The 24,471-nt window shown below is 41.3% G+C and overlaps 4 protein-coding genes across 4 annotated transcripts in view; 2 read left to right on the plus strand and 2 right to left on the minus strand.

The window, feature by feature from the left end:
- lnx2a (ligand of numb-protein X 2a) overlaps positions 1-3,830 on the plus strand; it is a gene marked incomplete in the record, with an annotated part of 11,921 nt that extends 8,091 nt beyond the window's left edge. Inside the window, 4 exon segments of the mRNA XM_035682543.1 lie at positions 516-693; positions 788-1,013; positions 1,565-1,723; positions 3,056-3,830. Coding sequence (XP_035538436.1) covers positions 516-693; positions 788-1,013; positions 1,565-1,723; positions 3,056-3,191 — 699 coding nt within the window.
- Positions 3,831-3,912: 82 nt separating this feature from the next.
- On the minus strand, positions 3,913-6,276 carry gtf3ab (general transcription factor IIIA, b). Its single transcript, XM_035682555.1, has 9 exons — positions 6,094-6,276; positions 5,865-5,959; positions 5,662-5,758; positions 5,455-5,543; positions 5,286-5,359; positions 5,126-5,206; positions 4,810-5,042; positions 4,243-4,296; positions 3,913-4,158 (listed from the first exon to the last, which is right to left on the minus strand). The coding sequence occupies exons 1-9, from the start codon at positions 6,205-6,207 to the stop codon at positions 4,024-4,026; spliced, it is 972 nt and encodes a 323-aa protein (XP_035538448.1). The 5' UTR covers positions 6,208-6,276; the 3' UTR covers positions 3,913-4,023.
- Positions 6,277-11,689: 5,413 nt separating this feature from the next.
- rpl21 (ribosomal protein L21) lies at positions 11,690-15,193 on the minus strand. The gene is made up of 6 exons (XM_035651682.1): positions 15,113-15,193; positions 14,222-14,300; positions 13,997-14,058; positions 13,436-13,548; positions 12,819-12,969; positions 11,690-11,813 (listed from the first exon to the last, which is right to left on the minus strand). The coding sequence occupies exons 2-6, from the start codon at positions 14,286-14,288 to the stop codon at positions 11,724-11,726; spliced, it is 483 nt and encodes a 160-aa protein (XP_035507575.1). The 5' UTR covers positions 14,289-14,300; positions 15,113-15,193; the 3' UTR covers positions 11,690-11,723.
- Positions 15,194-15,562: 369 nt separating this feature from the next.
- Positions 15,563-23,312, plus strand: usp12a (ubiquitin specific peptidase 12a). The gene is made up of 9 exons (XM_035682567.1): positions 15,563-15,903; positions 16,981-17,061; positions 17,153-17,366; positions 17,512-17,747; positions 18,212-18,288; positions 19,701-19,784; positions 19,867-20,064; positions 22,221-22,299; positions 22,404-23,312. The coding sequence occupies exons 1-9, from the start codon at positions 15,856-15,858 to the stop codon at positions 22,503-22,505; spliced, it is 1,119 nt and encodes a 372-aa protein (XP_035538460.1). The 5' UTR covers positions 15,563-15,855; the 3' UTR covers positions 22,506-23,312.
- The last annotated feature ends 1,159 nt before the right edge of the window (positions 23,313-24,471 follow it).

Raw genomic sequence — 24,471 nt, forward strand, 5'->3', positions numbered from 1 at the left:
TGTTATATCTGTGTGTGTGTGTGGTGTGTGTGTGTGTGTGTGTGTGTGTGTATATATATATTAGTGTGTTTGTACACAAAGGCTGGATTATGTGTTTTAGGGGTATTTTGACTTTTTTTTTTATCACCAATTTATTTTTGCATCACAAGATTTGAGGATTGTGGTTAATGATGTAATGTGATCAGGACTCTTAAGTTTTATTTTTCATAAAAAAAGGTCAAATAATTGAATAACAGGTGAACTTCAGATAAAGCATTATTATAAACAGTATGAATTAGACTTTAAAAATGGAATTTGTATGAAAAACACTTGTTTTTAGTACTTTTAGGGACTTCTTCCCCCTATTTTTCTTGTTACTTTTAATTGGTGCAGGCATTTTAAAGGATGAAACATTTAAACCAAATGGCTTCCAAAGATTTATGTACAACGAGTAAGTAAGTAGAGCATTTACCTGTGAATAGACAGAGAGTGAACCTGTGTTCGTGTGTTGTTTGCCTCTGTGTAATTGAATCCAGGACCTTTCCCAGTGTGTGTCCTGTAAGGAGAAGCACATCACTGTGAAGAAGGAACCCCTCGAGTCTCTGGGCATGACTGTTGCGGGAGGTCGCGGCAGCAAAAGCGGGGAGCTGCCAATATTTGTGACCAGCGTCCAACCACACGGCTGCTTGTCAAGGGACGGACGAATCAAACGAGGTGAGCGCTCCCTCAGAAAACTGGACTAAATTCCGCCACATCTATAAAAAACATTACATCAGAAACTACAGCGTCCTCTCACGCTCTCCTTCAGGTGACGTCTTGCTGAGTATCAACGGGCAGGACCTAACGTACCTCAGCCACAGTGAGGCTGTGGGCACCCTGAAGGCCAGCGCTGCCTCGCCCTCGGTGCAGCTGCGGGTGCTGGAGGTCAGCATGGTGGAAGAGCCCGACCATGACGAGCTGCTGCCTCACACACATGACAGTGACTTTGATGCCAACTGGTCCCCCTCGTGGGTCATGTGGCTGGGCTTACCCAGGTGAGCACACAAAGGGGAGGAAGGATGACCTTTTTCACTTCTTCTTCTAAGGACAATGAACTAAATTTGGGCTGGCTGGTTGTTTGTAAGTCTGGTTAGATGTAATTCTGTTGTAGTAGCTATTCTCACTTCAGTCATATGGGTTTCTGACCATTTATGGAAAACTGCAATCTGAGTAAATTAAGGTTAATGTCAGTATTTCAATACATTTAATTAATTTTTTTCAGCCCTACTTTCTCTCACTCTTCACTTGCCTTTTGTGGTACTACACTTCTCTCATTCTCCTCCCTCAAAAGAGCCCAGAAAAGTAGAGAAATATGGCAAAAGTTGTACATTTCACTATATTTATATGCATTTGGAGGAAGTACATTTAGAGGTTTTTTGAATACCTCTAAAAAAGAAAATGTACCTCAGTGATTTAAAGTTGGCCAAAATACTTACTTCAAACAATAGTTGATTTTGATGAAGCAGCATCTTTGCTCCTTTGAGGATACAGTCTATCTATACTATCTTCCCAGCCCCTCCTTCACTCTGCCCTTTTTTTCTCGCAGCTACCTGCACAGTAGTCATGAGATTGTACTGCGGAGGAGCCATCCGGGCAGCTGGGGCTTCAGCATTGTTGGGGGTTACGAGGAAAGTCACGGCAACCAGGCGTTCTTCATCAAGACCATCGTCCTTGGCACACCTGCGTACTACGATGGCCGCCTCAAGTGAGTGATCAGTTGTTCTTCACATGGCCATATGTGGCTGATGTTAGCAGCTACATAGCAGTGAATTAGCAGGTCGATGAACTGTGAACTCCAGTTGGTGATTGATAAGAGTGGCGTGATGATAAGCCACGCCCCCCACAGAGTGCATTACAAGAACAAAACACTTAGATAAAACAGATAGATTTATTTTTGAAGTATACTTTTAATAAGAAAGAACTGCATTTATTTACTATACTCATCTTTTGTCTCTCAGTGAACAAGCTTTCATTTTTGTACCAGACTTCATAGGCGAGGCCTTTTTGCTGTGTCATTAGTGTTTTATCTGTTGTTGTAATGCAAACAGCTACCAATAAAACTAAATTAAAACAGTTTGACCCAATCTTTGTACGCATATGATATGAATATAAGTCAGAAATCTATCATCTATTGTAGGTAAACCCTGTTATGCAGTTCAAAAGCAGAGGTGGAACATTTAGTAAATGGATCTCTGGAGGTTTCACTAATTAATGTGAAAGTTTCAGAACTTGTCCCGAAGATAACATTTCTGTTAAATGTAATTTCCCACAATTGAACTAGGATCTTCTCCCTCGGGTCTTCCTTTTGTTGCTGTATCCTTTGTTGCCTTCAGTAAAAAGAATTAAAGGATTTGTCTTTTGATATTGTATATTGTAGCCAAAGCTCGATAATCCTCTGTGCCGTAGCGTAGAGCTCCTTTGTTGAGTGAGCCACACTGTTGCACTGTTCCACATACACCATCCTGCTAAATTGTGTGTTAATCCACATCTGAAAATAGTCGCCAACAAACACACCATTTACTCTTGTTTGGGTGATGTTTGACCAGGTTTTAATTTATTTAAACAGGATTTAGGTCTTTTAGTAGGAATAAAGGGACTCAAAAATAGTTGGAGAGCATTTGTGGTTTAAAGGCTGTAAGTCTCAAATCTCAAGTTTTATCCAATGTTAATTGGACCATTCAAAGACATACAATTAACTATCATAGAAAAGTAGGAAAGCCAGTAAATATTCCCATTTGAGATGCTGGAACCCAAGATTTTTTGGTATTTTGATTGAAACTATGACAAAATTGTTCCTGATAAATTTTGTATCAAACGACTAATAAGTTCAAATTTAGTTCTAATTAGTGGGAACAAATGTTTTGATGCCAATCTCATCCTTTAACTGTATTTAAACATCCTCTGTAAGCACTGCTACAACACATATTTCCTCCTCATATGATGTCCCATGTGGAGCTATAGTATGAATGGCACGTCACTCCAAGCTGTCAGGTCCTGTTTATAATCCCCACTGACCTGTCTCTTGGTGTCACCGCAGGTGTGGTGACATGATTGTGGCAGTCAACGGCCTGTCGACAGCAGGAATGAGCCACTCAGCGCTGGTGCCTATGCTGAAGGAGCAGCGCAGCCGGGTGGCGCTTACTGTGGTCTCCTGGCCCGGCAGCCTCGTATAGCTGGGCCAGATCATAAGCAGGCTGCGCACCACACTGAGTCCACCCAGAACGTTCTATATTGGGAACAACCTTGGCCAAAGTGAACTGGTACACGCTACTGTACATCGCTCCATACCGGGCTTAATCCAGGACCAAAAGCATTCAGAACTGTAGACCCAGCAGGACCAAGCCTGTCCTGACCAGGTGGGAACTGATCCAGATCGTGCCACGTCACTCGACAGACTGCACTCACAAACACACTGCTGAGATCATATGGTCATGTTGTCTTCACTCCGACAGGGAGAAATGGTACTGCAACTGTTAACAGGCGATCTGTGCTGTATTCACCTCACAAGGCAGTTGTAGAATCCAGGGCTGTATTCAGGTGGATGCATCGTTGCAGGTAGAGATAGAATATTTAAAAAAATAATTATTAAAAAAGTAGTCTGTGATCCTGTGTCATCTAGGATAATGACCTGTAATCACTCTAGTCAACATTTTCTGCGACACCAGCGCTGTATCCAGCTGAATAAGCCTCAGGCCTTATTAGAAACCTGCCGCACCCTGGGGGCTCAACTGCCCTTAGGCCTCATCACCATGACAACCAGCTGTCCCATCAGCTGGAGTTTTATACATGTGTGTGAATGTGTGTACCGTTTGTTTAATAAACATTTCCTTCAGAGGATGAATGGCTCTACGGTGTGCTTTTTCACAGCAATGAACAGGCAGAGAAAGACTATAGTGCTGTATTAATGAGGCTTTATTTCACATTAACATAAACAAAACTATATTAAACAGAAATATTACCGATTTGTTTCACCATTAAATGAAAAGATATTTGTATAATGTGGCCTCAAGATTTGTTATCCTTTAAAGTTGTGTTGCGCAGCTTTTCAGTAAGCTTGTCGGTGTCTGCTTGATTGGCTGCAGCTGCCATTCTGGCCCGCTGTGCCAGATGCCAGGGCTGATTCTTTTTAGGATGTAGTTTCTGGAAGGAGAACAAAATATATATAGTCAAAACTCACTTTTCCTGTATAAAAGCAGGGGGGGAAGTTAGATTAGGACAGATTACCTTCAGCTTTTTCTTTGCTGGGTCATGCACCACTCCGTGTCGCCACAGGCTTTCCTGATTACCAATGAGACCAGTTACCAAATACACTGTATCAGCAGTTCAGAAGAATGAGTCAGCCAAAAACTAAAAAACTAATTTATAGTGTATACAGTGTCAGTTTTTAAATGTACCAACCAAGTATAATTAAGGTTACTGGAATTTAGTTTGTGCTGCTCAAAATGAAAATGCATTTGAAAATGTCCATAAGCAGCACATCTTGCCAAAACTAATTTTCCTTTTATTCACTGTTTTCTCTGGAAAGTAGTTCCAGATAACTAATCCATACAGCAAGGTCAAGATTATCTGGAGTAAGAGGGACGTGTTGCTGGAGAGAAATGCTGCTATTATTTTATTAATTTCTAAGTGTAGTTTTCAATCTAAAAGTACTACAAACAAACTCATTCACTCATTATATTGGGTTGCAGCAAAGTGTCAATGTGCACATAAATTTTAGCAAGTAAACCATCAGCATGGCTGGACACCACTAGTTTGAGAAAGTAGTTTGTGATTGAATTGGTGCATGTTTACCTTCATGGTGAAGCTCTTCCCACACCCAGCGAACGCACAGCTGAAGGGCTTCTTGCCCTCATGTTCTCCCAGTATGTGATTCTCCAAGTTGAAGCGCCGAGTGAACTTTTTATTGCAACCTTCTCTGGGGCACGACAGCATCCTCTTCTCCCCAGAGTGGACACGCAGCCCATGCTGGCGCAAGAACCAGGCGTTGTTAAACAGCTTTTTGCACTCTCCACACGGCACCTTGACTGAGAATAAAAATAAAAATAAGAAGGCATTAAAACAAGAATTAACATGAAACAAAAAACACCATCCAGCATTACATTCATACCTTTATGTTCTGTTCTGTGCTTCTGATATTCTGTCCATGTCTTTCCCTGAAAAGGACATGCTTCATTCTCACAAGGGTAACCTGCAGCAGAGACACAAGAGTTTTCTAAAAACAACAAACAATTAAAAAAAATAAATAAATCTATTTCAGTTCAACCAACCTGCATGCATTCTCTCATGATGCTTCAGTTTTCCATGAGTGGGAAATTCTCTTGCACAGCCACTGAAAGTACAACTACATCAAAAGATAAACAGTTCACATTTGAGATGGTTAAGCACAGATTAAAAAAAAAAAAGAAATATCAGTTGCATCAGATGTGCACCACTCACTGAAATGGCAGAAGCTGCTGGTGCTCACACATATGTGCTTTCAGTTGGTTCTTCTTGTTGAAATCCTTTCCACAGCCCTTATGGTCGCACTGGAAAAAATACAGCAAGCGCAAAAGCAAGCCAATACATCACAGTGAATCCCAACCTACTTAACACAAAATAAAATAAAAAAGGGCAAACAGGAGGAAAACTTCAGGATTATTTTACACTATATCGCTTCTCCTTGTGCTGGTGAACTCGAGCCATGTGGTTCTTCATGCTGGTGTTTGTGACAAAGGCCTCAGAGCATCCATCAGCCAGACACCTGGAGACCAGAGCAGGTAACAGTTCAATGGCAGCTTGAGTAAGAGGATTACATGTTACACCTCGTAAAAAAAAAAAATACAAAATATAGGGATGTAATGGCTTACTTGTGTGGTTTTTCCCCACTGTGAGTGAGCTCATGTCTGGTGAGCTGATAGCGGGTGCAAAAGCTCTTGTCACAGTTGTCACAGGAGAACGGTTTCTGAAGTTTGGGAAACATTTGACAGATAATCCCAACAACTTTAATAGACAAACACGCTATGAGGCGTTATCATGTGTCCACTTGGTCTTTTATCATTGTTCAGTTTGGCCTGCTAGCAGTGGGGAGCCACTTACCAATCCTGTGTGTTTGCAAAGGTGAGCCTCTAGCTTCCACGACTTACTGAATTTAGCTTTACAATCAAAAAATGAGCAAACATAGCTTTTTTGACTATGCAACCTCTCCCCCATCTTTAATAAGAGATGTCAGATGTGGTGTTGTGGTCACAGACAAAACTAGTAGTAAAGGGGCAGGACACTTACTGACCTACAACCAGCAGCTCACCTGTGCTTCATTTATCTTATTGGAATGTACCAAGTAGAGCAAGAAAGGGGGGGGGGTCTATGATTCGATATTTAAACATTTTCACTTTTACATTATTAAATAATTTTAATTATTTTTAAATGTACATGCATTACAACCTTTGTACATCCTTTTACAGCGTTATTGGCTATGTTCGGCAGTTACCTACACTTATCTGTGCAGGATTGTAGTGCAAGTGATCCAACATGTAAGACACTAAAAAATGATTTAGGCCCCTGAGTTTAATAGTGATTCTATTGATACTCAAACATTATAAACGTCCATGACTCTTTCCTCCTCATTGATTGATTCAGGCTTTAAAAGTGTCACCCAGGCTCCTTGCAGTATGTGTCCCTATCTGCTGATCTGCTGTGTGTGTGTGTGTGTTTGTGGTGTGCAAGCAGGGAGAGAGGCGACTGTCTGTCTCCATTAATCACACACACACACACACATAGAATTACTGCTCTAATCTTAATCTTATCAACTCTCTAATATTGTTTTCTGATAGCTGTGATTTATTGTTGTCAGAACTTAGTCTTCAGTGTGATCCTTTGTAACCCACAAACCTGAAAATAATCGACCTCTCTCAGCCTTTAAAGCTACACTATGTAACTTTTGGGAGAAGAAATGACACGTTCTTTCTCTTACAAATAGAAAATTTAATTCATAACATTTAAACATCTCTTTACTCAGTTTAATACACTGAGGAGTGTTGCTGCTACAGGTCCGACCAGTAACTTAAAGCTAATGCTTGCTAATGTTAGCAAACTTAAGATAAATATTGCTGTATGATACTCTAATACTCTAATACATCACTTAGTCACTGCTGAATGTATGACCCTATTGTAGCTATTTAATCACTTGTAGCCAAAGTCAAAGGTTACACAGTCTTGGATTAAAGCTAGACTAACTTTAGTAACAGTAGCCATTGATAATAGTAAATGCTAAAACATACACAACAGTAGCACAAATAGAAAACAGTCATAAAAAACAGTGTCAGCCGTTTAACTAAAGCAGAAATTCAAATATTAAAGCTGCAGTAGGTAGCCTTTATGAAAAGACAATCAACTATCTTTCTTGCCTCTGATTGGTTGTTTTCATTCAGGCACAGTGTAGGAGTACTTGGATGAAGCCAGAGGAACTGGATCTTTTCCACAGATTAATCCGCCTCATGTACGACCGCCAAGATATAGTGACAGCTTCAGCAAGTATAAAGGTTATTTGTTTTTATAAAAGTAACCTTCTGCAGATAAAGATTACACCAAACTGCTTAAAGGGAGATAATGTAAGAGTTTTACTGGTTAAACGCTAAAAGATTATGTAACAGTAGCACAATTAGCAACGTCTGTATAAAGTTTGCTAACGTTAGCTAAGATTAAACGCTGCTGCCGTACCGCGCCAAGTGTATCGAATGGAGCAAATGTGTTTGTTTATGAATCCGACTTTTAATATGCAAGAGCTACTTTGTCTTTCAAAAGTTACACAGACTCCTTTAAAAAAAAAAGAGAGACTGACAGTCCAATAACACTATCGCTTGTCTAAACATTAGAGATCACCCTCTGCACCCATGTCATGCTCTCATGTGAAACCTTTGACTGACTTTTGTGAATAAGGCCTATTGAGAGCCTGTTGGGCGTTAACTCGGTGCCCTCCCACGCTTCAGGTAAGCATGTTAGGTCAGTTGACACCGTTATCAACCTCCTCCTCTTTTCATCCGGTCACCCCCCCACCTACGTCCTCCACCTCTGCTGTCAGGGCCAGGATCAATACAGCTGGCCCAATATCCACATATATGACCATGCCTCCCCCCCTCTGTCTCTGATAACCACACAGACTCTATCACCACACCTATCACACACAGAGATACAGCATGCACTCTGTTTGGCCTGCAGTGGGATTTCCTTGTGCCTTTGTCAAACCTCCAGGCCGATCCCAAACACACACACACACACATCATGTGGACACAAACTGTCACACCTACAATTGCATCACACTCACAAATATTACTCTAAAGACCACTGAGGACCTTTTCTATTCAAGAGAGTATGAGGGATGGAGAGGCCTTGGAGGAGGATAGCGAGTAGGAGAACAACACTTGTGTTTCCTCACTTACCCCACACTTCACCCCAGCACAATGTACACAGTACTAAAGTACAGTTTTGAGGTGTTTGCAGCGTACACCAGTATTTACACCAGTTTATGTTACCACGTACTTCTATTCCTCTTAATTTCTGAAGGAAATATTGTACTTTTTACTGCACTACACTTATCTTTCAGTCCATGCTGTAAAAAACATGTAAATTGTTATCTGACAGCATAGTTACAAGTCAAAAGAATTTAAAATGTTTATTATTTACAGTTAATTATCTACACCTCGACCTGCCACAACACTAAAATACTACAAACACATTAATACGTCAGTTAGAATAATCAATAATCAAGTGAAGTCAGGTCAAAACAGTTGTATTTATATAACACAAAATCATAAATCATATTTTATTCATGATATTATAATATTCTGTCTGCATTCTGCATCACACGTAGTTTTACTTTTGATACTTTACCCACATTTTGCTAATAAAAGTGCTGATACTCAGGTACGAGTACGAGGAAAAGGAGTATTTTTACACCCTAATATTTTTAAAATAATCAGAGTACTTTTCCCACAACAAATGTTTTGGGGCTTTTTTGTCAAATAAAAAAAACAGCTATTTCCAGTCCTTATTATGTGTCCATGTCCAACTATCTACTGTTTGTGTGTGTGTGGTTAATGTGTAACACAGCGGGTCGATACGGCTGCTGTGAGCTGCAGGCTTGAGCTGACACTCTCAATCTGTGTGTGTCAAACGTGTGTGATTAAGGAGTTCATAGTGCTCCGCAGTTTTTATCCACAAGCCTCGTCTTTTTCTGCCCTCCTACTTCTCACTTGCTCTCTCTCTCTCTCTCTCTCTCTTTCCTTTTCTGTTTACTTTCTGTCCTTCAATCAGTAACTTCCATGAGTCAGTACCACACACATGACACTCTGGTGTATCTGTGAGAACACACTCAGAGGACTTATAATAGATGTATGGATGGGTTAAAAATCATATTATGTTGTATATATATAAAAAATTGGGGCTAAAAAAGTAGTACAAATACATGATAAATGATCTTTAAACCACAATTTGCTGTGTTCAACCCTGCCAGAACCTGTGGGAATACGCAATAACATAGAGGCACCATTCACCTTATCTTAATACTACAAGCAAAATCCAGGGCCTCGCTGATCAATACCAAGGGCTTTGGCTGCCAACCCACTCATTGATTGATTGCATTTTATTTTTCCATCTGTTTTTTCCCCTGGTTTTACCTCCTCAGGTTGTTGGATACTTATTACTTTGTCCTGATAAGACCCGTGTCTGAATTCCCTGACCTCCCTGGCCTGCAGGGTTGACGAGAGACAACCTCTGCAGGTTTATCTCCACACCGTCGTCCACAAGACGAATTACAATGTTCATTATTTGTATAATCCACCCTCAACATGTATAAAAGATCCATTCAAGAGAATTCAAGTGATGTACCCACAGACATGAAATATAATCCTCACTGTTGGCCTTCTCTCTGTCTTTCCCTCACACACACACACACACTTTATCCTGTCAGCTGCTGACCCTATCTCTGTAAACTGCTGCTAATTCGTGTAAATATTGGGTAAAGTACTGAGGTGGGGTGAGATAACCTATTTGTCACATAACCAGCCAGCCATTCAGCCTCCACTGATTAAACAGCACACACATCAAGTGGTCAACACACACACACAAACGCACAGTGCTGCAAACATCATGACAGAAAATATACAAGAAAAACATAAAATGATGTAGGAAAAAAACATGATAACTTGATGATTTTATAGAGACAAAAGACAAAAAAGGGTTAACAAAGTTGTTCATGGGCTTCAGTTTATTACAGCTGAATGTAGAAAGATACAGTTATATATAAAATATGCCATGTTATAATTTAAAGTGCATGGATATGGATTATGCTTATGTATAATTAATCTATTAATATTAATTATTATATATAATGTATCTATAATTACTGTTTTGACTGTATAATTATTAACAATTGGCATTCTCACTCATTAAAACTGTAATTTTCATAAAAATTGACCAATCAAATCTTGCTCTGAATAAATGCTCCTTGCTTCAAAAGCACTATAGAAATTAAATTATTATTCCCATAATAATGCTTAGTGTAGAGTTTGTTAAATTAGCAGGATTTTGAAGGGAAATGCTGAATCACTGTCTTAAAACAAAAGCTTTGACAAGTCATAGGTAACCCATATCAGCAGTTATAATAGTGCCCATTCAAAATATGGTTAATCATTCAATAAGGCACACTTTGATACTCATAAACTTATGTCTACAGTTATAGTAAGGCTGCTGCCATACAGCTGAGGGGCCTAATGTTTAAGCTTCACACATATCCTGGTGCACACTGCCACCTACTGTACCACCGCAGTAGAAACTCTGCTGGTGGCACCCACTACTACTATCAGTGGGACTGAATTAAATAAAGGTTTAGGGGTCCAAACAGCAAACTGTATGTCTCTCAAAACTATCAGTATAAGACAAACCCAGTTTCACATAATACATTTTACCCAAATCAGTTTTTTCTCTCTAATAAAAAGTCACAATAAATCAGATACATCCCACAGAGCTGAATTTGTTTCAGCACATCCATTGTCACAAAGGTTTGCCTCACGGCAACCTGCAGTCAACTCAGAAGTCGTCATTCAAATGCTACCTAAATCACATTCTTTGTACACCACATATCATGTGTTGAATGGTATTTGATAACTTCTACTTGTTTTAAAAGATTTTTCATATTCAGGACAAATAATGTTGATAGCATTTTAAACAGTTGACATTAGACCTCTAATCAATGCTCGTAAGGTATTGAGTAATTTTCTCCAGCGGGGTCTCCTCTCATACGGCAGGAAATCTATTCAGGGAGTTTTCTTTGACCCAGTGTCTGATGAAGATTATACACTAATGAAGACACACTAATCAAAATTATATTCCTTTTCTAACAATCGGGATCCCAAAGCACAACCTGGATAAAATTCAACACCTATATTGGTAGAATTGCACACAGTAGTAGTTTGAACTTTCTTCTCTCACTTTGAGAAACAGTTTCCATGAATTTCTGAATCAAATAGATTTGAGAAAATGATTGACAGATTATTCAATAAGGAAAATAATTAGCTGTAGACGCACACGTGTGCTCATCACTCAGATTGTTACTGAAAGTGCATCCGATTCAATTTTGATCAACAGGAGAATGCACATCATGACAAATACGTGAACAGATGACAATACGACAAGCAGCGTGTGTACAAATAACTTTTATTCTGGTGAGCGCTTTATGCCATGAACTCGTAGGGGATGGGCTCCAGCAGCTGTGGCACGTTCTTCTTGGTGCTGACAAAGTGAGCGTCACGGGGAGGAGCAGGCTGTCGAGACAAGAGGGAATTTTAAGATCAAATAAGAAAAAAACAAAAAACAAACAGGCAACTTTGCTTCTTCTTTGCTTTGCTTCCTTAAAATTTCTAGACTATTAAAATCATCTCACAACAAACCACAGGGACTGTTTCCAAATTTTAAGATTCCAGACATTTAATATGCGACAGGTTATTCAGACGTTTAACTTCTGGAGACGTTTCTTTTTCATAAAGCTTATAGCTAGAGCTGCCGGAGGACTTCCCATGATGCACTGAGCTCCTCTCTATCTGTAGACATTCAGGTCCCCATTAATGCCTGACACTAATTTGGCTTCTTCCCCTTTTGTGCTTTCTTGTTTGGCAGGTTGGATCATGGTTGCACCTGGAGCTGTGGTCCTGCCTCACATCCACTGCCTTTATTATCATTATTCCAAGTCTTATTTCTATTATACTATTATAATATAGACCGCCCACCTACAGCCTGCATCTGCTTGTGGTTTCCGCCTCAAAAGGAAGTTTTTTATTAAGTGCTCATGATGGGAATTTTTGGTCTCTAAACAATTTTATGAAAAGGAGTACAGTCTAGACCTGCTGTATATGAAAAGTATCCTTACATAACAACTGTTTTGATTTGGCACTTTATAAATAAAGTTTAATGCTGTGATTTAATTTCTGAATTGTTTTAATTGGATGTACACATCGTTAAGCTGTGTGAGAGAATGTATGTTTCACTCTTCCACTTACAGTAGCTAATAGGCTGTTAATTGTCCACTACATTTTGTATAAAAACACCAAAATGAAAACATCTTTATTTGTGTAACCTATGTAGGTCGATTAATTATTCTATCCTATTAGATTTCATTTTGATATATTCGTTTTCTTCTAGTTTCTACCAGTCTGCCACTCTTCATTATTCAATTCACAAAAGGAGGTTTTAACCAGGACAGCTTGAAGATTTTCCAATTATTATTTTTGTTTTGTTTTTGTTACTAAAGGTAATTTTGAATAATTTCATACCTGACGTTTCAGTTCCACCCAGCTGCCCTTCTGCTTGGCCTCCATCTTCTTGCCCTCGTTCTCTTTGACGCGCTGCAGGAAACTGTCCCTGCTCTTTGAGTGCTTCACGTGCTCAATGCGCACGTTAATCCTCTTGGCCAGGATCTTTCCCCTGTGAGAGCCAAAAGCATAAATCAGTTCATATCAAAAAACAAACCACCAGGTAGCTTCAGCTCTAAATTCAAAGTAAAGCTGTTAATATCTACAACTCCTCTGCTGTCCCCTCAGTACAACCACAGGTCAAACAGGAGTTAGACTGGGCTGCTCAAGGATGAAATACTCTCCCCCACGTGAATGACCACTCAGGACATAAACAGCCCTGGTGGCAAAGTGAAGATGGGGTCACATCCCTCGTTAAAGACGAGGCCCATGAGCAAGCACACACCACAAAAACCAAAGCCAGGATCTACAGTGACATCAATTCATCACCATAATCATTAACCATCCCACGTGACGTACAAGAAGGGGAAGTTTTAAAATGTTAGTTTGAAGGAGTTTTAAGTCCTTTAGGTGTGTGCCAGCTCAGAGTTACATACACACATTTAAATACGTCACAATAAACGTCACTGTCTACTTACTTGACCTGCTTGTTGACAATGATGCCGACAGCATGTTGGGTTACGTTGTAGACTCGTCCTGTCTTGCCATGGTAGCACTTGTGGGGCATTCCTTTCTGAATGGTACCTGTGCCCTGAAAATAAATCACGATTGACAATGTTAAAAATATACAGCAACAAGTAAGTCACATTTTAACCGGCAGTCTCCACATTATGAAACCAATAAAACTCTTCTGTTAGTAAATCTGACAGGAATGAGCAGCTCTCCTTCCTGCATTTGCTCTTAAATGTTAAGTTTAAAAAGGTTTCACTGAGTTTAAGTAAACTCATCTCATTAACAAACATCTCCCATTCAGAAAATGTATGAATGCTTACTTACCGCCTTTCCCAAAATCCTTTTAGTTTACTGGTACTTACTATTTCACATTTTTTAAGTGCTTTAAAACTACAACCTCTCACAAAAATGTGAAAGATTACTTTAAGATTTACTGGAAACTGTAAGCATAAGATTAAATTATCTTCAACCTCAGATATTATTCTGTGTATGAACTCCAACAGTAGGCGACAATAACAGCGTCTTACCTTGATGTCAACGATGTCGCCCTTCCTGTAGATGCGCATGTAAGTGGACAGGGGAATCGGGCCTGTGAAGTGAAGCAGCCAGTTAATGAATGAATCATGTCGCACAGCAGTGACAGCGTTTCTAAAGCGTCACCAAACCAAATATCCTACACAGAAACAACAAGAGGGGACGCTGCTTTACAGGGTGGTCTCACATTAAAAGCTGTTCTGCTCATTTGGACTCACCATGTTTGCGAAACTGCCTGCTGAACATGTACCGGGTCCCCCTCCTCTTGCCTCTGGTGTTCGTCATGATGCCTGATTACTGACAGAAAACACACGTAATGTTATTAATTAGATTTTCTTCTAATTCAAACATACTGCACATATTTAAGACATAAAAAAATGACCTGAGAATAAAAAGGAGTATTTCCATCTACGCCACACAATGATGGGAACTTAGGATCTGTTGTTTTTGTAAATCGTGGGCTTTTAGTATAAACTACAACAAGAAAGATGGAGATAAATGCACCATGTTGGGGGAAAGAGTAAGAGAGTATGCTGCAGTGACAACCCATAAAGATTACAGACCTGATGTCACACAAGATAAAAAGCTGATCCAAGTCAATGACAACAAAAAGTGTTTCAAAAGTGTATCCCTATATATAAAAAAATAAATCTATGTTGTAGATAAATATGATCCAACACAAAATAACCACGTTAGGTTAACCACACCGGCTGTGTACGAAGGAAATGTGCTAAATGAGCTACTAAAAACCGCTTCTCAACCACAGGTATCACTTTAAACAGCACCGAGTCTGTAATTTCACAGTCTTGTTAAATAAAACAACGCATATCCACGATAAAAGCCGAGCCCCGTTGTATTACAGCGGATGAAACAGGGTGTGAAGAGGAAAATGCGGTTTCTGTAAGTGAAGCGTCCAGGCCCACATGGACAGCCACGCTGCTCGACCTGCTCACATCCAACGGATAATATCACTGTTTGAGACGTCGTTCAGCCTCCATTCACCCACTGGAGGGTGAAGGGGGAGCTGCGGTGCGTATAAGAGTGTAATTGTGCACGAATTGTAACGATAATAAAGCAGAAAATGACATTTAACGCGGAGAGGATCTTACCCCCGGTCACTACAAGATGGCGGGTACGGCTGAAAGAGAGATCGTAGGACCCCAAACTCCGCCTTGTGAAATACGATTGAGGCAGGCCGCGATATCGCCTGAGCTAAAAGAATGTGACGCGACAGGCGTTAACAGCGGTCAGCAGACCCAGAGTCAGCCCACTCAGCTATTACAATTAAACCGTGACCGCCATTCCCGTACGTGAACTGGTCCTAGATCAGTTTTGATCGACAACATGTATGTGGGTTGTTTATTGTTTATCTCAGTCTACCACGTTACAAGAAAGGATTTTTAAAATTACTTCTAACCTTTTTTTTTTAATCACATTTTTTAACAGCCCAAACAATTTAACACTTTACACGGTGGCGCAAAGAGACGTATTAATCACAGATTTTGTGATGATACGCATGCGCAGACCTCGACCAGGGCTAACCCGGAATGTTTTGGTGATAACGGCGAGTGACTTTACCGAAGACCCAACCGTCAACTAACGTGTCTCCGATCCATACGCCGTCATCGGGACGTTGGGACCGAGTGTGTGACACCGACACACCTCAGAACGAGGCGGTAATCTCCAAACGGCCGAGATTCGAAGCAAAGACGGAAGCAACTGACAGCGAACGCTCTCGTGTTCTGCAGCCGTTGGACTTTCCGTCGCGAGCTCAGCAGAATAGCCAGCTCGCTCTCACGAGGGGAGTCTAAGTCAGCGCGCGGCCGTGCGGTTGGAAGATGGCGCTAGCCGAATGGAAATCCTAATGACAGTCTCCAAATTTGCCTCTTTTTGTACCATGGTGAGTGCACGGCGGGCTCACACCGGCACCAGTCGGGCTATTGGGTGATACGGAAACCGTGGCTGCGCTGTTGTTGCCTTTTAAACGCGCTGAATTGCGAATAAAAGCAGTTAATTCTGGTGTCCGTGCTAGCCGAGCGGGTTTTCCGACCACACGCAGCCACCGTCCGTCCTCTCCGTGCTGGGCTTTATTTAAATCCTCACAGCTGTACGTGGACACTCTTTAGTGTTTACTCCTTTTTGTTTTTTTTAAATGTATGAATCAGCTCGTATCTCAGCCGACTCGTGTTGTCGCTGCTCGCCTCAGTTTCTCTCGAGCAGGGTGACAGTGCACCTGCTGCAGCTAAGTGGCTAACGTGAAGGCGACCAAAGCTAAAGCAGTGTTTCATCTCGACAACCGCTGGAGCACAGCTGGATCAAGAGACAGGCTGGCCCCGGACAGAGACAGTGTGTGTGTGTGTGTGTGTGTGGGGGGGGGGAGGAAATCTTTTTTTGTTTCTTAAAAACGTTTTTTTTTTTTGTGGCCTTTGACAAACTACCAGATCTTATTAACGCAGGCAATGACGACATGGTTTAACATGAGCTGCGCAGTTGTAGACCGGCTCCAGGTGCATGTCCACTCTGCACGATTTATTGCCCCTCTACATACTGTACCGTCCTCTATTAACCCGTACCCGGTCACCCTGGAGAGATGTGCGTCCTGTGCCAACTTTAAAAACCCCTCTGCGCGTCAGTATTTTAGTTTTGTGATCTCAGCTGAGGTTTTAACATTTAAAAGCTCTTTGGGCTCCGTGTAATTACTGTTTAGGGACGTGCTTTTACCTGTAATGTCGTTAATGGACGTTTAAGTATCGGAAAAATGTCTCGTCTTTGAGTTTTTAAAAACCTTTTTTAGTTTTTTGTTTTATTACAGAAACTAATAACCTTGAAAATCCCATTTTATTTTTTGATTTTTGCAAACATTGGTGTGTTTTTCCTCATGGTTCTGTTCAAACTAATAGCTGAACTTACAATATGTCTTATTTTACCAAACTATAATATTAAATATATATGTATTTTTGGCTCTGTTCGTTCATAGGGCGCCAATGCCTCTGCACTGGAGAAAGAGATTGGATCTGAGCAGTTTCCGGTCAATGAGCACTACTTTGGCCTGGTCAATGTAAGTGAACGATACACTGTGGTGTTTTTTTTTAAGCTGACTCGTACTCAGACTCACACTTCTGCTGCTTCGATGCCGTATGTGATTTCAGTTTGGGAACACCTGCTACTGCAACTCGGTGCTGCAGGCTCTGTACTTCTGCCGGCCGTTTCGGGAGAAGATCTTGGCGTACCGCAGTCAGCCTCGGCGGAAGGAGAACCTGCTCACCTGCCTGGCCGACCTGTTTCACAGTATTGCCAACCAGAAGAGGAAAGTGGGCGTCATACCGCCCAAGAAGTTCATCACACGGCTACGCAAGGAGAACGGTGAGAGGAAACTTGACAAACTTAGTGGAATTCGTGTTTAAATTCCTGCTCCTCTTGTTTCTCCTCGTTGGTCGTTGCCTCACGCAGACCCTGACGTACCTGTAGAACATGAAGCTGACGTCTATCTCTGTGCTTTCTTCCTCAGAGCTGTTTGACAACTACATGCAGCAGGATGCCCACGAGTTCCTGAACTACCTGCTCAACACCATCGCAGACTTGCTCCAGGAGGAGAGGAAGCAGGACAAAACCAACGGCCGGCTCGCTAACGGCACACTGGACTCTCAGAACAACAACAGCAACGCCACGCCCGCTCCCACCTGGGTCCATGAGATCTTCCAAGGCACTCTGACCAATGAGACACGCTGCCTCACCTGTGAGACGGTGAGAGATGGCAGACGAGGGCCAAGTGTCAAATGCAGAGAAAAACATAGTTTCCACGTCTGTTAAACGTCTATAAAGGCCTGATTCTTCTTGTGTTGTCATACAAGAGGGGAGTATCGAGTGAGGGAACAACAGTCTTGTTTAAACATGTTTTCTTTCAGGTTAAGCAGTCCTGCTGCTGATTTCAGGGATTAGTGAACGGTTGAAGCTTCTTGGCACAAGAGAGCAGCTTAGGTTGTGTCAGCGTATGTGCAAACAATGTTTTAGGTTAATTCAATAGATACATACAGTAGGATATATATATTATATATATATATTACCGTATGGCCACAGCCCTCACAGCACATTAACTAGATAGATAGATAGATAGATAGATAGATAGATAAATAGATATATAGATAGATACTTTATTTATCCATATTTATTCAGTTTGATCTTATTTCGATCTCCCGTTTTCTCTTCAGATAAGCAGCAAAGATGAGGACTTTCTGGACCTTTCTGTGGATGTAGAACAGAATACCTCCATCACACACTGCCTCAGGTAAAGCAGAGCTTCAACAGGCACTGAGGAAGCAGGATTAGTGGCTGGCTGACACAAAATGAATCAGTAGCTGTTACAATAACTAACAAAGTTGTTTTCAGGCACAAATGCTAAACATTCGATGGTCTTGTCCTATTAAAAGGATTTTCTGCCTTAGATTGTTTGTAAACTGAATTTCTTTAGGATTTGAAGATCTCTGGGAAAATTGTGATGGACATTTTTCAGATATTTTAAAGACTAAACGATTAATTTAAAAAATGATCTGCAGATTAATCGATAATGAAATTAATAATTTATTTCCTAATGTTGTAGGCACCTTTAAAAGTAATAAAACAGACAGATGTTTACTGGCATTACAGAACTAGTCTTAATGGCATTGAGACTTTTTTTAAACGTATTTTAAGCAATTATTATTTTAATTTGCAGCTAATAACTTGTTTAGAGGTTGCAGTCTGCTCTGTAGATGTAAAGTTTTATTGATTTTGGTCTAAAATATTCGGGATAAAACCGGATTATGAAGGATAGGAAGAATCAGTCTGAGCCAAAAGTTGATAAAACGTGTGTTGTGTGTTTTTTTGCGGATTATTTAAAGGCCCAATGTTTAAGATTTAAGCGTCTGTATTTACAGAATATAGCAGAAAGTGAATATAATACGCATAATTATGTTTTAATAACCTGAAAATAGGAACTGTTGTGTTTTTATCTTGGCCGCAGTGTTAACAGATGCCACTAAATCCTACACACTGAAGGAGAGTGCAAGGAATGTCTGTGCTAACAATTATCTTCCTTATCGATTAATCTGCCCATCGTTTTCTTGATTTTAAAACAGTTGGCAGCCGATCAATTAATTGACAGATCGTTGCAGCTCTACACCAGACTGCGTGAGGAGGATGCAGCGCTTTATAAATAATTCCTTTGTAGACATATTGAACTGACCTACCTCATAACATATCATATTATATTATATTATATTATATTATGTTATATTATATTATATTATATTATATTATGTTATGTTATATTATGTTATTATATCATCTTATCTTATATTATATCATATTATATTATATTATGTTATATTATATCATATTATTTTATGTTATTTATATTATGTTATGTTATATCATATTATATTATATTATATTATATTATATCGTCTCCGGGGCCTCTGCAATTTACACTTCTATAGGGTTTTGTGCAATTTATAATGCTCTCACTTTCTCTTTTATATAGGGTCTTATGCACTTTCTTTTTATTTCTAGAGAAGTATATGTTTTATAGACGTATGTGTCTCTTTTTAAACTTGAGTTTCTCTGTGTGCAAGCACAAATGGCAAATAAAGTTCTTGAATGTTGAATGTTGAATGTTGAATCTTGTACGTTGACTAATTCTGTCTTCATGGCTCCTCTCAGAGGTTTCAGTAACACGGAGACACTGTGCAGTGAGTACAAATACTACTGTGAAGAATGTAGAAGCAAGCAGGAGGCACACAAGAGGTCAGTGTACAGGTTCATTCTTGATGTGTGTGTGTGGTTGTGTACGGAGAAATGACTGACCCCTTTAATGTTTGTGACGTAGGATGCGTGTGAAGAAGCTGCCGATGATCCTGGCTTTGCACCTGAAGCGCTTTAAGTACATGGAGCAGCTGCAGCGCTACACCAAGCTCTCCTACCGCGTCGTCTTCCCCCTGGAGCTCCGCCTCTTCAACACCTCCGGGGACGCCACCAATCCCGAGAGGCTGTACGACCTGGTCGCCGTGGTGGTGCATTGTGGGAGGTGTGTAGGTGCAAAAACACGCAGCCAGAATACGACACCTTTTTGTCTCCACAGCAACCAGACACAGGCAGACGGATCGTTGTTCTAATAATAAAGTGAATTTAAACGCGCTGGCACAAGAATAAAGGTACGTTAGAATCTAAATCACACCTGACGAGAGAAAACACAGAGAGTCTTCCATCAACGAGCTGCACTTTCCTCAGTGCCTCAGTTTGGACCCGGTGTGAGTGGGAGTTCGTCTGTCTGTGTTTATAAAAGGTGTTTCCCTGCTTTCCGCACCGCGCACGCTGCAACAGATTTCACGACTCTGAACAGAAAGAATTTATTGAATAGGAGTCTATTAAAAGGTCAGACGTATCTCGAGTTGAGCAAGTGAGTCGGGAGTCCTACAGATGTAAGTTATCTGTCTGAGTCGTCTCTTCTCCCTTTGAGCTGAACTCACATTTCGGCTCCTTCTCGACAGGCTTATTTTCACAGCAGGGAGATGTATCATCAGATTGATTTGAGGCTGTATATCGTGTGGGATTTCTCTTCTCCTGTTGTCAAGATAGCGCTTAAATGACTTCAACTGAGAGAGATGAACAAACAGTGTCTCCCCTTTACGGCCGACATATCCACAGAATGAGGCTGCGTGCTCGGACCGCAACTCTCTATGTGAATACTTAATAAGACAGTCGGCTTTAAAAATGTATTTATTAAACATCAAAAGCCACCGCAGCAGCAGTATATTTGAAGATTTTTGAGGAGTCACTGCTGGTTTCACTTTATTGCCTGGTTGTTGCTAAGATTATGATGTAATTGCTCCGTCCTCGGTTTCAAGTGCGCCCGAGGACTTTTTGTTGAATGTCATCCGATGTTCTCTCTCTCCCTCCTTGTTTCCTGTGTCCGTCCACTTTATCCTGTGCAGTAACATAATAAATGCCCAAAATACTTAAGAAGAGGAGAAGCTGTCTGCTAAAGAGAGCTGATGATTACTTTTCTTCAGTAACGAGGTTGAAGCTCAGGTTTAAACGGGCAGAACTGTATCCTGTTATCGCGCTGTTACACCACAGTCATTGTTACTTACTGCCTTCAAATCCAGTTTTTTATTTAGGGATAAACCATGTGTACTTTTTTAAGATGAGATAACAGACCATTTCACATTTTAGCATTTTAAAAAGAAGTTCATAGCCTGTAGTTTTTACACACTAGAGGGCAAGAAAGGCTTTGATGTAATGATGGATGATTTAAACATCTAATCATTACATCATTATTTGTTAACGCAACAACAAACAACAGTTCGGACTCTTTTTTTCTAGTAAAATTCATCAAAAAACTTCACAAACATACTTCAGCTTTATCTTCTATGAAAAGCAATGAATCATTTTACACAAGAGTTTAAAATAAATAGTTATTATGGTCCGTTTATTCATCGGCTTCATTATCCCAAAGATTCATAATGATATACATTTCCCTTTTTATCGGCTGATAATTTATCTATCTAATAATTACGGTGCATCTCTACTGTTTTTCCTGTTGGTCCATTGCTTTATCTCGTGTTTACACACTTTAATTACTTTTCCTCTGCTGCACACACTAATTCAACAGCACCATTTTTCTGTCGACACTGCCCAGCTCCCACAGTACTGCGAGTTTAGCATGTAACATGTAACGTGTTTGGCTCACAGCTGCACAGATGTTCGTTTCCATAAAGGCCCTGTACACCCACACAAGTTTACACATTAGATCTCTGCGGCGGAGCTGTGCAGGAATTTCAGGGACAAATAAAAACGCTCAAGGTGCAACTTCTCCTGCTCAAACATGTCGGAGAGGGAGACGGTGTTTACTGGCGCAGAGGCAGAGCGGGTCGTCCTCTAATCAGAAGATTGTTGGTTCGATCCCCGTGTCGAAGTATCCTTGAGCAAGATACTGAACCCTGAATTGTGTGAATGTGTATGAAGGCGTTAGTTCCTGTTCGATGTTGTGTGTGAATGTGTGAAAGGGTGAATGTGGCACATAGTTTAAGAAGCTTTGAGTGGTCGGCAGTACAGATCCATTTACCATTTACCTCCTACGAAGGAGTCTTAAACTTATAGGGCCTTTTCAAGTCAGAGTTGTATCATTTAAAGCCTAAAGTTTACTCCGTGGAGCTAATGAAGTGTACTGTTTCTTTTCAGTGGTCCAAACAGGGGTCACTACATTGCCATTGTGAAAAGCCACGACTTCTGGTTGCTGTTTGATGATGACATTGTGGAGGTAAGTGAGTTCATTCGCATGTGATTATTATTGTATTCATGGTAAAATTGCATTTTTTTCCTCACCCTGCTGTGTTTCCTCTTTCTGTCTTTCTGTCCTTGTAGAAAATCGATGCACAGGCCATAGAAGAATTCTACGGTCTCACTTCTGAAATCTCCAAGAACTCTGAGTCGGGCTACATCCTCTTTTACCAGTCCAGAGACTAAATGTGGAGCCCAGAGTTTACCCGCAGACACCGGGAGAAAATGCCCTGTTCCCTCTTTGTGGGGAGCAGCGGACTATAAACACACCACAGCAGCCCGTACGGGTGTCATACCTGCCGGCACAGCTGTAATTCATACTCGTGCTTTTACGCACTCAGCGCTGCAGCTCAGTTGTGGAAGTCCCCTCCCTCCTTCCTCTTCTACGTCCCAGCTGTCCCTCCTGCTCTCCCCCTTATCTCCTTCACTCTGGCTGGGCGTTGCTGCTGCTGCTGGCCGGAACAATGAGACGATAATGAATGAAAACTGTGTCAAGATTGTTTTGTTTTTTTTTAAAAAAAGACGTTGAATGAGGGTTGTACAGATGTTGGTTGGTCGTATGAGTGGCGTATTAGTTTTTGCCTTGGGTGTGGGGTTGAATGGGTATTTAATAATTCATATGATGTAACATTGGCCTGGTGTCTTCACCCCCCACGTTGATATTCTGCACTGGGATTTACTGAGAGAGGATCTTGTTTTTGATCATCGTGGTTGTAAAGGAGGATGGGTGCGGGGTGAGTGTCCCACTTACGGGGTGCACTGGGTTGTATATTTCTACAGTGTACAGGATGGTATTTGTATAAATATAACAAGAAGATACTATTATCATTGGAAAATGTTAGACCCTGAGAAGATGTATTAACACTATGGTGCACTTTTGATACCGTTTTGTAGGTGTTGGCAAGTTTAATGTGAGGGTTTGCTTAAAAAGGCCTGTTGTGAAGCGATTATTTTCTGTTTTAAAGAAAAAGAAATAAAGCCAGTAAGATTGAGGCAGGGTGTGCTGTGTTTTCTGTCCCACAGGTGCACTGATGACTCATAAAGCTCAACGTCGCCCCTTAGCGGTGTTACCTGGTAGCTCTGCTCTCCCACTGCAACAGGAGCTATTTTTAATCCATTCAGACCCAAAAGGCAGGTGCTTTGTGGGGGGAAAAAAACAAAAAAGGCAGCCGACATAACGCTTGATCAGCTGAGTGCGGTCACATAAATGCACATCAACAAGTCACCCATCAGCCGAGGTGTGTTGGAGGCAGTGCTGTAGGGATGGAGAGATGAGACAGAAGATGGAGGACAGGAGAGAGAGAGAGTGAGAGAGTGTGTGATGGTGACACACATCAGGGTTGCTGTAAATAGCACAGACAGGACCAGAATAGCAGGAGGAAAGTGAGTCTTCTTCATATGTGACTCTGGAGTCAGGCAGTGAAACACTGAGCTGCTGGTTCAGGTGAGCACACATACGCTTTATTAGATGGAACACGTGAACACGACTGTGGACGGAAACAGGTTTGACTCAAAATAACCGAGGACCGGCATGTGAAAATACCTGCGCACACACAGACACACACACACACACACACACACACACACACCCCTGTCTTTGTCCTTGAGACAGCACCGACCAGACATTTAGCTCTTTAGCGGAGTTCAACCGGTGTCTGGCCCATTTGGGACTCCTCCTTCATCATCGACCACCTCCTCCTCCTCCCATCCACACACCTCCCCCTCCTCCTCCCATCCACACACCTCCTCCTCTCCTCCTCCTCCTCTCCCGCACGAAGGCGGCAGTTCCCACGCGACTGCGCCGTTAGACGGCAGGAGCCGCTCGCGCATCTTTCTCTTCCTTTCTTTCCTCTTCTTCCTCCTCTTCTTCAATCATCCCCGCTTTCAGCCAGAAAGGACCAGCATCCCTCCTCCACCACCACCACTCTCCTCCTCCACCTCCCCGGGCTGCGTCTCTGTCCGCCGGCGCCGCACCATCCCTATCAATAACATGGAAATACAAAGCTGCCGTTCTTCCATCTAGACGGGGAGTCTCAGCTCACAGAGTCAAGGTAGGCGGAGGTTATTGAGCATCCTTCACATGCATGGAAAAATGCACCCTGTCTTTTTTTCTTTTCTTTTCCCCTGTGCTGACGTGGAGCAGCCGCCGTGC

Source organism: Morone saxatilis, unplaced genomic scaffold (assembly GCF_004916995.1).
Source record: "Morone saxatilis isolate NCDOM2014 unplaced genomic scaffold, NCSU_SB_2.0 Contig0, whole genome shotgun sequence".
Taxonomy (NCBI): domain Eukaryota; kingdom Metazoa; phylum Chordata; class Actinopteri; family Moronidae; genus Morone; species Morone saxatilis.